This window comes from Anarrhichthys ocellatus, unplaced genomic scaffold, assembly GCF_004355925.1.
Source record: "Anarrhichthys ocellatus isolate YVR2014 unplaced genomic scaffold, GSC_Weel_1.0 scaffold195, whole genome shotgun sequence".
NCBI classification, from domain to species: domain Eukaryota; kingdom Metazoa; phylum Chordata; class Actinopteri; order Perciformes; family Anarhichadidae; genus Anarrhichthys; species Anarrhichthys ocellatus.
In genome coordinates, this window is record NW_022280225.1 from 170,268 (window position 1) to 186,496 (window position 16,229).

General features: G+C 42.3%; 1 protein-coding gene across 1 annotated transcript in view; it reads right to left on the reverse strand.

The window, feature by feature from the left end:
* Positions 1-1,281: 1,281 nt before the first annotated feature.
* ror2 (receptor tyrosine kinase-like orphan receptor 2) overlaps positions 1,282-16,229 on the reverse strand; it is a 50,464-nt gene continuing 35,516 nt past the window's right edge. Inside the window, exons 4-9 of the mRNA XM_031878715.1 lie at positions 15,320-15,350; positions 9,210-9,331; positions 8,756-9,070; positions 7,894-8,148; positions 4,590-4,795; positions 1,282-3,779 (exon numbers count right to left, since the gene is read on the reverse strand). Of these exons, the coding sequence (XP_031734575.1) occupies positions 2,322-3,779; positions 4,590-4,795; positions 7,894-8,148; positions 8,756-9,070; positions 9,210-9,331; positions 15,320-15,350 (2,387 nt within the window). The 3' untranslated portion in view covers positions 1,282-2,321. The remainder of the gene's footprint in view (positions 3,780-4,589; positions 4,796-7,893; positions 8,149-8,755; positions 9,071-9,209; positions 9,332-15,319; positions 15,351-16,229) is intronic.

Sequence of the window (16,229 nt, forward strand, 5' to 3'; positions counted from 1 at the left end):
TTTTGTCTACCCAAGAGTTAGCGGTAGGGTTGGGGTATTAATGTGCTGCTGGCAAGCTTAGCAGACAAATTGAGGAGGTTAATATATCATTAAGTCATACAGAATCCATCCAGATGCATTGTACCTTAGCATTGTTGCTGACCAGGTGCATCCCTTCATAGCCCGTCCATCTTTACTTGTTGTACGTTTATTTTTTGTTTTTGTATCACACTTGCTTGCCATTTTAGTTTTAAAAATCAAGGTTGCGTTTTTAAGTCTGGGCCATGGATATATAAAGAGAACTGGATAGGGGAGCAACTTTCATGCCTTGCTCAGGGGCACATGAATCAAAGAAAGTTTGACTTCCGAGTATAGAATTCAAATGAAAGTACCCGGATCTTGTGCATTATGGGGCTAATAGAGCATGTGCACTAGAGTTTCCTTTAACTCCGCTCCCCAGGCTCGGTCCAGCCTGGTTATTGGGCTCATTCAAATAAATGGACGAATGAAAATAACTCTGCATTTGGCTATTCGGGCATATTACCAGTCTATGGGAAATAATCTTTTTGAGCCCCATGGCATCACTTGATGGACCCGGAAATTCAATTTCCACCGTTTGGCCACAATGTAAAATTTGCTTTAAAGCCCATCGCCCTATCAGTCCCTCCATGTGCTTTCCTGATTGGTCACACCCCATCACGTGATCCTTTTCTGAAAGACAACTAACAACATCAGCCTTGACTACCAGTGGTTCATTTCAATATGGATAACTGTTTTTGACCTTGTTATCTATACTAGCAGCTGCTGTACAGTTAAATTTAGTATTTTATAATGCTACTACTGCCTACATGCGCAGGAGGAAAGCTATTGGCTTTGCGTCAATTCCCACGTCTAGCGGTGTTATCAACCCTAACCCTTTGCTTCCTGTCAACACCAGCACATGCATGCCCAGTGTACGTGAATGGTCATGTGATATGTGTTTTCAGGTGGTATGAGCAGAGATTATTTCTGAAACTGCACTAAAACGCTTGTCTGTTTTTGTTTCAAAACAGTCTTAAAACGAAAACCTAGTAGTGTGGATGTAGCCAAGTCCATCTTTAAACAGAACATAGGGTTATAATCTCTGCATCACATGGCAAGAATTACATACGTAAGCCCACAACCACATTCAAAGATGAGGATGCAAATATATTTTTTGGCCTTATGTAACTTTATATATCAGACTATCTGCACATGCGATGACAAATTATAATCAAGTGAAAGGACATGACTTTCTTCTCTTATCAAGGAGAAATACACCATTTTATTGATATGACTTTATTGCATACTCCATAGATGGATGTAAACATTATATGGAAAGCAAAAATCTACCTAAACAAAGCAAACATGTGGTGGAAAGGACATTGTACTAACATCAGGCTTTGGAATCTTCACCAATAAAGAAAAACTATAAACAATAAAATGGTCAAACCAAAGTACATAATTACAAATCTGCACAATTTGGTTATCAAAGTTGATGTTAAAAGCATCAACCTCGTGGGAAATAAGTCGTGTGTGAACTTTGTCAATGGCCTGAAAAAAAGATATTCTTGGTTCTCATTCTTTGTTTTCGTCAGTGACTATAATTATTAACAAAGCATCATACAGCATACCTATTGATCATACTATGATTCATCTATGATTGTGGCTTTCACAATCCATAGGATAATAACCTCAAAAAGTGGTGCACAAGTTGAGCACAAGCAAAATGCCACTACAGACATCTGGGTTCTGGTAGAAATACCTCTGCCTTGGTTGTGTCTTACAATAAACACAACTGGCACTGCAAGTGGGTGAGAAGAGGGTGAGAGACCATCTCACTTTTTGCTGGACAAACGAAAAGGTTGTGGTGCCTCTATAGAGGGGTGTGGTATCCGAGGTGGGAGGGTGGGCGTTGGGGGCATGAATACCACCCTTATGGCCTCCCAGAGAATGGCCTTGCTGGCAAGTAAAACGAAGTTCCATCAAGGCAACCACTAAAGTACTCGTGGATAAGAAAATGTTTTGTGTTGCACAGCAACTGCAAGAACATAAATCTGTCTAAATGGCAACATTACAAAAAGGTCTATATAAACGATTGCATGGTTAATTTTGCTTAATCATTAACACAGGAGTTTGAGAGGTAAGAACATGAGACACACTTGACATTCAAATCGGTGTCAGCACTATCTAAGAAACTCCTAGAAAACATTCAGTCACTGTTCCACAAAATTTCTCAATTCACTTTTTGCTGCTTATTGAATTTTGGCAAGCACAGCTCACAGAAATATTTCAGCCCTAATGTTCTTCAAACAGAACCACACTTATGTGTCTGACAAGTGTATCACCAGTTCGTCAGTCTGTGAAGGGTCATTGTCACCTAGCAATTCTGTTTCAGGCACTAACATGTCCTTGTTTTGGTCTGGCCCATCCTGGGACGGCCTGTCGGCCAAGTCCTCATCATTGGTCTTGGAGTCCTCATTTAGCAAAGCTGCTCGCTCTGTGACAGAAGTGTTGGAAGGGGGAGTGGTGACGTAGCCTGTAGATGTGGATCCACTGCCACTATGTTGAGAACCAGCTTTGGCAACCATTTGTGGTGGGTGGTGCATCTGCTGGTGGGGAATTGGCAGGGGTATTTGCATGGGGTAAAAGTTCTGCAGGTATGGGTAAGCTTGCATGGGGTGATATCCGTTGACAGGGATGTAGAGCTGCTGGGGCACCATTTGCCGATGTATTTGGCCCTTCATGGGCATGAACTGGGGCTGATGGAAAGGCAAGCTCTTTTTAGGGCTGGTGTAACGAGAGGCATTTGCTGTGCTCATGCTGATGTTGCTAACAGGGCTGGTGCTCAGAGAGCTGGTCTGGGTAGTGTTGCTGGTGCCAGAAGTCTGAGCAGAGCTGTTGTAGTTGGACAGGCTTTCCCAAGAGCGCAGACGTGTGTGGATGTCCTTGAAGCGAGGCCTTCTCGCTTGGAATTCACTCCAACACTCCAGCATAAGGGTGTAAATCCAGGCTGGGCAATCATCTGGACAAGACAGTAGCTGATGGCTGCGCAACATCTCGATCACATCGTGGTTGGAGTAGCCACAATACGGCTGCAGACCGTAACTGAAGGTCTCCCACAGCAAGACACCATAGGACCAGATGTCGGAGTCAGTGGAGAACTTGCCATACATAATCGCTTCCGGGGACATCCAACGAATGGGGAAAGGGCTTGTGCCCATGAGATTGTAGTAATCAGCAGAGTAGACGTCTCTGAACAGGCCCAGATCCAGGATCTTGATGCCGAGTTTGTCATAGACCAGAATGTTTCGGGCAGCAAGGTCTTTATGGACTACTTGCTGGCTGGAAAGGTACTCCATTCCGGCAGCAATCTGGGTGATAATGTGAAGAAAATCGGCCTGCTCCAGTGTGGATTTGACTGTCTTGTCATCATCAGAGCTGCCCACATCCGAGTTGGGGGAGCGCATCACCAGATACTCATGGAGGTCACCAAGGCTGGAGTAAGTGAATATCATGCTCATTGGCTGCTCTTTGGTGACCACACCCAGCAAACAAACTATATTTTGGTGTTGTACGTGAACGCGGAGCATGGCTTCATGGCGAAATTCCTCACAGAGAGAGGTATCAACCTTGTCCTTTAATGTTTTGATCGCCACCACCTGGGTCTGCTCACCAGGTGCAGTGCCATACATGTGGCCCTTGTAAACCTTGCCAAACCGATCCTCGCCAAGCTCCTCCATAAACCGCACTGCTGACATGTTGATCTCCCGCAGCTTGGCCTGCAGCCACAAAGCAATAAATACATTACATACATTACAGTCATTTAGGAGACACTTTTATCCAAAGCTACTTACAATTCTGATTCTATCACATTTCTAAACCGTAGGCACAGCTACAGGAGCAATTGTGGGATTAAGTGTCTTGCTCAATGACACATCGACATGCAACTAGCGGAGCCGGGGATCGAACCGCCGATCCTCTGATTGAAGGACGGCCCTGTTCTCCACTTAGCCACACAATTACATGTCATCAAAGGGTATGGCCAACAATAAAACTTAATGTAATACTTCAGCACTGGAATGCAACCGTTAATAATTCAGGTGAACTGGGTGCGCAGACCAAAACCAGCACTGCCTTAAAAAAACAAAAACATATGGTGGGGGTGTGCTGCTTCATGGACCAATGAGATGATGAGTAATAGATCTATGATTTTTAGGGTTTATCAGACACCAAAACACTGCACAGTGGTTTATAATACTGTGATAATACTATGAGACACCATTATCAAATAATATTTTAGCTCCATTTTGAAAAGGGGCTCTGAGTTTAAATGTAGCTTAAAAGCTTTCATTATTTGAACATATAATGGTACAAATTTCTTATTGAATATGTGCTTAATCCTTTATTTTGCATTAAAAAGAATGAAGGGGCTATGTTTTCTAATACAGTGCTAATGTCGGTCTGAACACGACCATACATAAGAAAGAATTTAAATGATGTAACCCTGTCAATGAGCCTTTGTACTCTGTGTGTGTGTGTGTGTGTGTGTGTGTGTGTGTGTGTGTGTGTGTGTGTGTGTGTGTAATAACCTGGTGTTTTTGCTGATTGAGGAGAGACAGCTCCATGTCCTGGCTAGGTGAGCTGCTTAGCTGGCAGCGTAGTGGTGTGTCAGTCGATTCCTTTTGCTTATTGCGACACATGCAGACCAGAAAGAAAAGGCAAGCGATGACCAAAGGGATGGCAATGGCAGGGATTAGAATGAACAGGATCTCCTTCCTGGGGTTCTCTGGGAGCTCTGGAGATAGTAAGACAACAGAGGTAGTAGCACGTTAAGTCCTCTGATTTTGTAATGCATTGACAGTGTTCATTCGATTTTCTTTTAAAACATAACCTGTGGTATAAACATAATGGTCTACAATATGAATGTTTTTTTAGAAGAAAGGCTATGACTTCTCTAATAGACACTTGATGTGCCTTTAACTGAAGCTTTAGTCTACTCAAATCAGTCAACTGATAATAATATCACCATGGATAACCCAAAACCAACATACTCCCTCATGGTGCGAGAATAGAATTCTAACTAGTTACAGCTGGTGTGGTCTTAATGGAACAAATGTGTCCTGTCCCCTGAAAAGCACATGTAAGAATTAACAGGATCTATTGAGACTTAAAGATCTTTTGTTAAAAGTGAAACAAAGAGACAAACTGTATTTCCACACATCACAAAACTGTGAAGTGAAATTAGGTAAATATTCACTGACCAGTTTGTTGAATGAAAGTTTGTTTATTTCCTTTGTTTCCACCGACATTAAACGCACCAGTTGTATAAACTCGGGAAACTGTTACCGTAAAGCGTAAAGCGGTCAAAAACCATTTGCCCTTCCGGGGTCAAACACCTGACAACAACAGTTATTTCCATAGCTATATAGACGGAGCACAGGACATTAGTATAGCGCCACCCAATGTATACACAGAGAATAACACCACCATATTTGGCTCCAACACATACACTATAGCTGACAACAAGCTTAAAGCATCTGGCTGGCTTTTAAGCTGAGAGGAAATCCATGGCAACCCGTGGCAATATATTGTTCATTATAGCAGCGATGCCCATCCCTGGTCCTCCAGAACATGAGCACTGAATATTTTTCATATCAAAAATTGAAGCTCTATCTTTCTAACTGAACTAAACTGGTATTGCATCTCACGCTGCAGCTGCACATTTTCGATATTGCAATATTGCGTTTATTGTGACGGCCCTCCTTGTGGATGACATCCTTCATTACATTGCTGAAAGATCAGTCACAGTGCTCTCCTACAGACCACATATGCAGCTACCAAGTCTCCCTTCCAGTCTGAAACAATCTTGGTTGTCTAATCATGACAAAAGATGATGTCCGATTGTCTTTCACACATTCATTCAGTGACAGTAATGCCATATGAAAGGCAGCAGCATCTGTTGCTCACACAACGCAATGTAACACACTCTGTTATCCGTCCATGTTGACAAAAGATCATCTTACATCATAGCATCCTGTGGCTGTGATCATTTCTGTTCACACTACATGCCAGCAGAGAACCTTTGAGCTACATATATTTGATATTCATTAATGTATACTTTCCCATTGATTATTCCTGGCTCTTGCCACCACACAGTTGGAACCCGTTGATGAATGCCTAAACTTAAGAAAAATGCCCCAAAACACCCTGATCTTGAATCAAAAAGCTATTTTAAAATCAAAGTACCGTAAACTGTTTCCCAGTACTGAAAGTAGTTCATGTTATGTCAGTCTTGGTTCAATGGCTAATGCTGATTGTTAGTCGAATGCCTCTGCTCTCTGACTGGCTTATGACACTTATAAACAGCGTGTCATTCATTTTGGCCCCAGCAAACACCACCACTCATTCCTACTTATGTATGCCACCACTTCCTTCTGCGACTGATACATGAAATGTCATTTACTGGCAGATGCTACATTCCACCAACATACTGATGGTATGCCGATTCTTAGTGGTAAGCCCTTTGACTACTGGTATGTCTACTGGTGGAGTGGAAAAATGTCATCTGGGTTCCACTTGGTTGCATATACCATTTGTTCCTGGCATTTAAAAAACAGCTGTAGACATTTGGCATGATGTCCATAGAAATCTGGCGAGCATTAACACTCATATCAGAGGTAAGTTGCACATTTAACAGTATAGCTAGGTAATGTAATGTGCTAACAAACGCATTAAAATCACATAAAGTAGAGTTTCAAAATGTTATGGTTTTGTCATATAAACTAAGCCTACAATGCTTGTTGTACACAGCTAATACACAGCTATGTCTTAAGTCTTTTATAGTAATGGAATCTGTAACACTGCTGGCTTCATCCATCTGTATCTGTTAAAGTAATGCCTTTTAGTCATTCGGACATAAGTGTTTGTTATCCAAAGTTCCACAATGCTCAGTGATATTCGCCATGGCTGAGAACATACACGAGTCTTTTTCTCATTTGTTAGAGAATTCTGGCTATTTTTTGAAAGTCCGACAATGCACAAGCATAAAATGACAAGATGTTAAGTTGGGACTCTTTGATTCCTGTTTGCCTTGTAAAGCATTTTGATGGATATTCATAATTTCATCCACGTGGCTGGCATGTCTGAAATGTAAATGTGATGGTAATATTGTTATTTTGACTGTACAAGCTTGTTTTTTTTGTAGTGGCATGGCTATTGATGGCAATGTCTGTGTATTGGTCCCTGTGACTTTATCTCTAGCGCCACAATGACATTCACATTTGTGGTTTCGAGTGAGACATCTCAACAACTTTTGGATGAATTGCCATGGTTCTTGGTTCAGACACTGAAGTTCCGCTAAAGATGAATCGTAGACAGACAACGCGTCACACGTTTTCATGTTTTTGCGTCGGCCTCTGTAGTCCTCCACACTACGGGAGACATTTCATCTGGTTGCAACTTGCAAACTCACTGCTAAATGCCGTCAAATCCTTTACACTGCACTTTAAACATGTGATATAGTTTATTATATTCAGACTTGAGTCGTGTTGTAAGGGCTACAGAAATGTTTCAGGTCAGATTGCTGCTGTGACGTCACACAGGTGCTGATTTAGACTTGAGATTGACATTTAAAATTGCCATTACATTTACAGAAGAGATTCATCTCTGAAAGGGGCTTAATTGCTACCACAAAAATACACTGAAATGTTTGCATATGACACGAAAAGAGTGTCACATCGGTATATCCCAGTGGAGGGTGGTATCTGCCAGTAGAACACTAGTGTTCTGGGCAAAAACTAGGAAGACTCAAAACACTCATTATGTTAGAGTAACCTGAAAATGATCATCTCAAACTAACTATTCAGGATACAATTGTTGCATCATAGTACTTACTGCAGGGCTGGATGTCACACAGGTCCACCCTGACGTGAGGGTCCAGCGTGAAACACCAGGGCGCCTGCATCTGGCCCCCTGGGTTACGACAGAAGTTGTGACTTCCCCAAAGCTCGGGGTAGTCTTGGGACAGGTGGTGACTGTGAGGGTACTGAGAGCTCCATGGCTGGCAGTGATGACCAGATATAGTGACGCTGACTGTGCCCCTGTACTCAGCCCCACTTCCATTGTAGCAGCTGTGGTCTATGGGCGAATCTGTAGGGGAGACAGTGACTCAGTGTGGATGTTCCTTCTACACACTATAAGACAGGGACCTACATTATGTGGGATTACATTATTGTTTTTCTGCTGGTTCAGAGAGTGACAGTCTTGTGGTGTGTAACATGGCAACACATTTGAAGAGGACTGTTAAATGTGTCCAGTTAAAATGGTGTTAAACCGTTAAAATATACAGTTCATTTTTTATGTTCACTTTGTGGGGCTTAATAATGCTAAGCTAATAAGTAATTATTAGTTTGGATGGAATTCTTCAATAATTTAGGAAAGCTGTTTCTTTCTGTAAGGGAAACGAAAAGAGTGATATCAAATGCATGTCATTGCGTTAAGTACAGAGCTGGAGTCAGGATTTGGTTAGCCTAGCTTAGCATGAAGACTGGAAGCAGGGTAAAGCAGCTAGCCTTTTTCTACCCAGTGTATCTACCCTCCCAGCACTTCTGCGCAGCGTTTCTAACATAGTTTGCTGCATTCGATCATTGAGCAGTACAGTGTTAGACTGGCTACAAATTGTTGTAAAATGTGGTCATTCAGGAAGGTGCTTTTACATCAACCTGTGTAGTGTGTGCATGCGATAACGTCCACCTACATGGACCCAGCTTCTCTGGCGGCACTCCTATCCTCATACAGGAAGCAGCATCGGGCGTGCCCGGGCGCGGCAGCAGGTGGCAGCTGGGGAGCTCCAGCTGCATGAGGATCATAGGATTGGACCGAGCAATGTTGTACTCGGCGTGGCACAGGTCGTTCTCCAGGGCCTCGCACTCATCTCGACAGAGCTGACGCCGCCGAGGGGTCAGAGTGCCCTCGTCACACAGAGGGAAGACGTAGTAGCAGAAGGACGGGATGGCAAACCTGGAGCACTGATCCGATAGGTGGGTGGAGGTGCCAATCATAGTGAAGGCAGCTTGGAGGGAGGAAACAGAGACACGTTTGAACTCTGTCCTGCATGTTTTTTGTAATCTCAGATATCTTCAGTAGTTCGAATTATACCCCGCTGTTTATTGATAATAGTGCAATACGTCAACTAAAAGAGATTTTCTTACCTGTGATGCGGTTTTCACTTTCCCCCTGCATCTGCAGAGACTCAACATAAATGCTCTGGTTGCCAATGAAGCGAGCACAGGCAATGCCTCGGTATGGCTGGCAGAAACCTTTTTCACGTGACCTGAAGAGAATAAATAATAATGCTTTAAGCACTTTCTTTTACAAAACAGAGGAAAAAAAGAAAGAAAACAAAAAACTCAGAAACCTTATTGATGCCATTAGGTAAGTAAGCATTTACAGCAGCCACTTTCAACTAATACTATCGCTATATAGAGATAGTATATAATTGGCTAATTTTAGCTTATTATAGAAAAATTGGGATCGCTGTATGTTGGCTGATATGTAACAAAAAATTGCAGTTAATACATTTGAACAGTATGTTCGAAGTCAATTGAAAACAGTGTCATCCTTACATCCTTAAATAGCTGGTCCACCAAATGGACAGATTGATCTGTTTGGGGGCCCTGGGGCAAAAGTCTGCTGCTGATGATATTAGAATAATTTCATTCTCCTGTCATTCCCCCGAGGTGAATGTCCTCCGTCCGCTTGACCCAACCCTCAACCTCCTTGCTACACAGACCTCACTTCCTGCATGTCCTGGTTCACGATTACATGTCAGTTTGCCAAAATAACTTTCCTTGAATATAATAAATCTTTAACACTTTCACATTTGCTCAGGATGAAGTGACGCACTGTCATGAATGTTCGGAAGCTCTCTGTTAATGTAACGGGCCTGCATATGAATCCTTTACTAGCATGTATAAAGTATTTGGTATTATGTAAGTTTTGGACACTGAAAAAGCATCTATCTTTTTGGATATGATATAATGAAACAAAGGAATGTACTAATAATTATGTTAACAAGCATCAAAAGTAGTTGTGTGACATCTGTGACATCACATTCTATGGAAGTTATTTCATTAAAACTTGATACTGACCAAGTATACCTACTGAATGAAGTCCCCCCAAAACATTTCCTTTTTCTCTATAAATATGATGCTTAACATAATTTGGCCCTTTTAGATGGAAATGCTATCTGTTTTGGGAGCTCTGATAGACAGACTAGCAGTTCATTCTCAACTGAAGGAAAGTAGGAGAATGTGTTCCAATGCATTTGGCCTCTTTTAACTTTTATTTTCACATGGTCAGCCTCATACCATTACTCTATAAAAAATGATAATTGGGGCTGATGTCACACTTTTTATTTTCACACAACCTCATACTTTTAGTTTGACACAGGAGACCTATCTTATAGTGTTCAGTGTGTATACCTCATATACTTTGTGTGACTATTGGCCTGCCTGTGATATGTATTATCATGATACAGTAGACCTACCACACTCTGTTATTGTCGTACTTATTTTTTATGCTTTTACAGGGCGGTCTACCTCATACTAGCCCCGTTATTCTGCCTCACTGGTGTGTATAAGACCCAGAACAGGGGGACAGAGTTGTCCCACTGACACACACACACACACACACACACGCACGCATGCACGCACGCACGCATGCACGCACGCATGCACGCATGCACGCACACACACACACACACACACACACTTGCTAGATGCTGCTATGTTACACATCACGCGTCTTTTGCTTCCAGGATGCCTGCATGCTATCTAAAATCACACACTGAGGCAGCCATTGGCAGAGCCGGTAAAACGGTGGATCTTTTATACAGAATGTCTGCTGTTACTGTGACTTCACAATGCGTCTAGCACACGCTCTGTGTCGGCCTACATCATCTTACTGTGGAAATAAAAGTGGCGATGGAGCGATAAGCCGAAGAATCAATTTATTTATCGTCAGAAAACTGCTAAACATTTGCTGGTTCCAGCCTATCAAATGTGGGGATTTGTTGCTTTTTTGTCATTAAAGTAAACAGGATATCTTTGGATTTCCAAAAAACAAGACATTAAAATGCACTATTTCTATTTTACAGATAAAACAATGAATCAATTAATTGAGAAAAACATTGGCATATTGCAGCCCTAAACAGTAGGACTAGCTCTTACTTTTAAAGGGACACAGAAGGTCTACCTAGTGAATCCAGTTATACAAAGGACATCTCTTACTTCATTCTGATAATGTGACAACTACCTAAAACTGTTACTTTAACTTTTCTGATGAACTTTGCAGGAAAATGTAAATGTATACCATCCATTGCAGGGAACATATCATGCAAATATTCAGGCTCACTCTTGTATTTTGGGTTTCTACTAGAACATGTTTACATAGTTTAATGTTCAAAAAACATAGTATTGTTCTCATACTGTCCGTCTGAAAGTATCTGTATTCACCCTCTGTTTGAAATGCTCTGTTTAAGCGCCTGTGTCTTTAAGCCCCCGCTCCCGAAAAAGACCAGTCTCCTCTGGTTGGCTTGCACCTTTGCAAAGGTAGTTCTCAATCCGTGGGTGGCAGATTCTGAAGAACCTGCATGTGATCTAGGCAGCCCACAAAAAACTGACTGGGCTGTCTCATTTCACAGGATGTGGGTTGGGAGGCACTCTAGACACCCACATAGATGTGCACAAGCACTGAAATATGAGTTTTTCATCGTATGCCCCATTATAGACAAAATGGTAGTGTAAAATGAATAGTCCCCCTCCCCGAGCTCTAGATTAAGTATATTAAATGAGTCATATATTTGGCTGATGACATAAGCCGGTAGAGGTTCAGAAACAGTTAGTCTGACTGAGGACATAAATCAGCATTCTTTCCCGTTCAGATCAGGTCTGTCCAAACCACCGGCTAGTGTCTGACTGCTGGTCGAGAAATCTATTCTGAGCCCCATCCGAGTGAGTCAAACCCACGAGAGAGGGAGACAGAGAAAAGGCCGCATGTCTGCTGCCCTCATAGTTTGGTTGCATCCGTCAGTGCAGCATAGCACAATATCTTCACCATAAAAGTCAGCCAAAGCAGTGGAGGTATGAGTGTTAGCTGACATGTCGTTGCATGCCCATCTTTGGGCAGGCACTTCTAACACCAGAAGCACACTTCTGCACTTCTAAAAGACCGAGGATATTTGTTTGTACATTCATTTCCGTTCTTTGAATCCATCCGCACCACTACAGACCTTAAGCTTGTGTAATTATGGAAAGGGCTGGAGGCTGTGGTCATCTCTAAATCAAATGTGAATTATAAAACTGACTCCTTACCACAGGATCAAATTTAAAACCTAGACCTAATCCAAAAAAAATATAGAACTCAATGAGTCAATGTCAATGACCATTGACATTATGTCCAGACTTAAAGGCATTGACAGGTAACTCCATAACCCACCTGCTACTTTGACAGTAATATATTATATTACTCACAGAATGTACTGTATATATCAGCAGTTGGCCAAACAAATGAGCAGAACACTTATAAATCAACAGATGAAGCAGCTTTACTGGGCTTTCTGTTGAGGAAAACCCAGAACAGGGATTTTGAACATAAGTCCATGTTCTAGCTTCGATGTCAATAACTCTGTCAAACCGGTTTCATCCAACTGAAGCAGTTGCTAAATTGCAAACTCTAAAAGTTAAACAGCCCAGTTGGATATCGATCGTAGCCTGAAACTAAGCAACCAATCAGAGGCTGGAGCAACCCAGCAGGCAGCCAATCATACCCTTTTCTGTTTTGTTAAATAATAGCAAACAAATCAATCAAGAAGCATGCAGTCAATCTAACTGACATCAAATTTTCTTTATTTTTTACATCTATACATTTTTTAACAATACATTTGTTGAAAGAGTACTTAATTTAGCAGTATTAAAGCAAATACATCTACTATTATTCAACATTGTTTATCTCTGTAATTTAATGGGAATTTCTTGCAATTATAATTTGCTTTCACAGTATATGACTGACATTCATAATATTACTGCATAAGTTTATGTTAATAAAGCTTTTTAAAAGTTTTTTTCTACGTTATTCTGAAGTTACATAAACATGAAACAAATGGTTGATTGCAAATTAAAATATACTCTCCAGTCTGGAAAAGGAGCTCTGTGCATTTAATACTGGAAACACCGTCATTTCATTAGGTTGTCCCATTGTTCTTGTATTTCTTGCATTCTAACTGTGAATATATAGTTTTGTAGTGATAATATTATAATGGCTAATATTGAAAATACATTCTCTGTGCAGTTTTGTAATGAAAATCCGGATGTACTCACTGATGTGATATTTTGCTGGGATTGTTTTTTTTTGCCGATAAATTTATTTAGCTGAATTTCAGGTCTGAGGCCATGGTTCTCTGCCGGAAACCGGTGGATTGCTCCCTCCAAGTGGGGACGGAGTGCCTACCTCAAGCGAAGGAGTTTAAGTATCTCGGGGTCTTGTTCACAAGTGAGGGTAAGATGGAGCGGGAGATCGACAGGCGGATCGGTGCGGCTGCAGCAGTAAAGCAGGCGCTGCACCGGACCGTCTTGGTGAAGAGGGAGCTGAGCTGGAAGGCAAAGGTCTCAATTTACCACTCGGTCTACGTTCCTACCCTCACCTATGGTCACGAACTCTGGGTCGTGACCAAAAGGACAAGGTCGCGGCTAAAAGCGGCCGAAATGAGTTTCCTCCGTAGGGTGGCCGGGCTCAGCCTTAGAGATAGGGTAAGGCGCTCGGTCATCAGGAGGGAGCTTGGAGTCGAGCCGCTACTCCTTCGCTTCGAAAGGAGTCAGCTGAGGTGGATCGGGCATCTAATTAGGATGCCTCCTGGACGCCTCCCACTGGAGGTTTTCCAGGCACGTCCAACTGGGAAGAGACCCCGGGGAAGACCCAGAACACGCTGGAGAGATTACATCTCCCAGCTGGCCTGGGAACGCCTCGGGATCCCCCAGAATGAGCTGGAACATGTTGCCGGTGAGAGGGAGGTCTGGGTCAGCCTGCGTGGCCTGCTGCCACAACGACCCAACCCCGGATAAGCGGAGGAAAATGGATGGATGGATGGATGAATTTCAGGAGCAGGACCACGCCTCAGCCACTCGCCCACTTCCGGCCACACTCCTACAAATACCTACCCACTCTAAGCCTCAGCTGGCTCGTGCTTTCTGCATCCCACCCTCCCTCCCTCTTGTTAAACCATTCCACCCAAGGTTATCTCACCCCATAGTCATCATCCTCCTATCCCACATGGAGACCGGGGGATCTGCAAGGCCCGGGAGCCGCAGTGGATCCTCAGCTAAGCCTCCCCCAAACCGCTGCGGGCTAAATCTCCATCAACCATTCCTCAACACTCCAAATAATCGGCGAAGGTTTGCCCTCGGCCGAGGCGGGGTCCTAAGCTAGGGAATTTTGTATTAACACTGAATGATGACTCAGATAATTCTGTCTAATGTGATAGGATGACTCGCTGTGCTGAAACCCAGAGTTTAAGTTGAAAAAGAACATTCTCCTAAAACATATGGATGGAAGCAATGTGCAGTTAAGGAGTTGATACACACAAAAATACCAATTAAAGGACTTGCCTGCCATATGTTTATGATATGGCAATGTAGCACCAATGTAAAGAGTCCAGTTTGTGCACAGTATAATTAAATTTATCTGAAAAAAATTAAAATATTGCGTCTGCGTACATTAATAACCATCTTGGCTCGGTCAGGTAAATTCAGTGGTTGACTGCTGTTTTTGCATCATTTCAAAAGCACATGAGATGTTGCTGAGACATGCACACACTTTCAGAAGCTGTCTTTGAAATGTTTTTGAAACCTTGAAATGTTGTTGTTGACCTCAATCCTTATAAGACTCGATGATGTGTTCTCTACTATCAAAACCATAGGACCTCCTCAAATCCCACCTGCAATGTAAGCTACTTCTCCGCTGGTCGCCCTCACCTCACAATGTTTTTTACACGCTACATACACTGCTTCTGTGTTGTGCTGCCACGTTCTGAGGATTTTCACTTTCTGCCTTGATTCTGGTGTGTTTAGTCACATTTTTGCAAAAAACTACATCGAGGTGCATTGTAACCGCCATCGAGCTGTCCACAGATGATGTTCTTCATCAGCGGCATTACAAACAAGACACTAACTTTTATAGTCAAAATATCCTCTTATCCTGCTGTTGCAGTCGGACATTAATTCACACACACTCTGACAAATGTATACAGTAGAAGGTGTTCACTTACGGCTTATCTGGGCTGTGTGTGGGCATCTGTCCTGTGAGTCCAAAATAAAAACATAAACAAAACATTAAAGAGAGACCTATTTAACTTTATCACTCTGCATACAAAAGACCACCGTGGCTTCTTGGTAACTGAAAAACATCCTATGAGCGGAGGGGTGGGTGTGTTTGTTTGTGCTTTGGAATGTAACTACTGGGAAACAAAAAATAATATAAAATAACATTTTATTCCTTGGGTTTACTGCTGTGTTTTTGCAAACACTGCTCCCTCTCTTTCATTCACACTCTAGCTCTCTCTCTCTCTCTCTCTCTCTCTCTCTCTGCTCGTTAAGAAAAGGCCAACTTTGAATGCTGCGCATAACAACATTAACAGACGAAATGCAGCATATTATATCTTTACGGGTCATTACCACAGACTGTATATAACAAGTGGACATAGTCACGGTGATGTCACCCGTTTGTGGACTTATGTTTTGAAGCCTTGAGTTCAGTGACATAGAGATGCCATATATGTCTCTGGTAGCAGCAGTGACCTGTCAATCACAGTAAGCCCGCCCTAAAGCATACCCTGCTTTATGGTCTGTTTGACTCTAAATGGACCATAATTTACTAAATGAACATCATGCTGTATTGAAGAAGACTTGCAACTAGAGATTGAGACCATAAACTCATGTTTACAATGTTTACTGAGGTAATAAATCAAGAGAGAAGTAGAGTCATTTTCTCATAGACTTCTATACAACCAGAGGAGTCGCCCCCTGCTGGTCAGTAGAGAGAATACAAGTTTAAGACACTTCAGCATCGGGTTCACTTTTCAGAACCGGAATTTGTCGCCCGGTCATTACTAACACCAACATTGAAGGAAATACGCTAGCCCTCACCTTGTGTGAACTGATGTAGATCACAAAACAGGC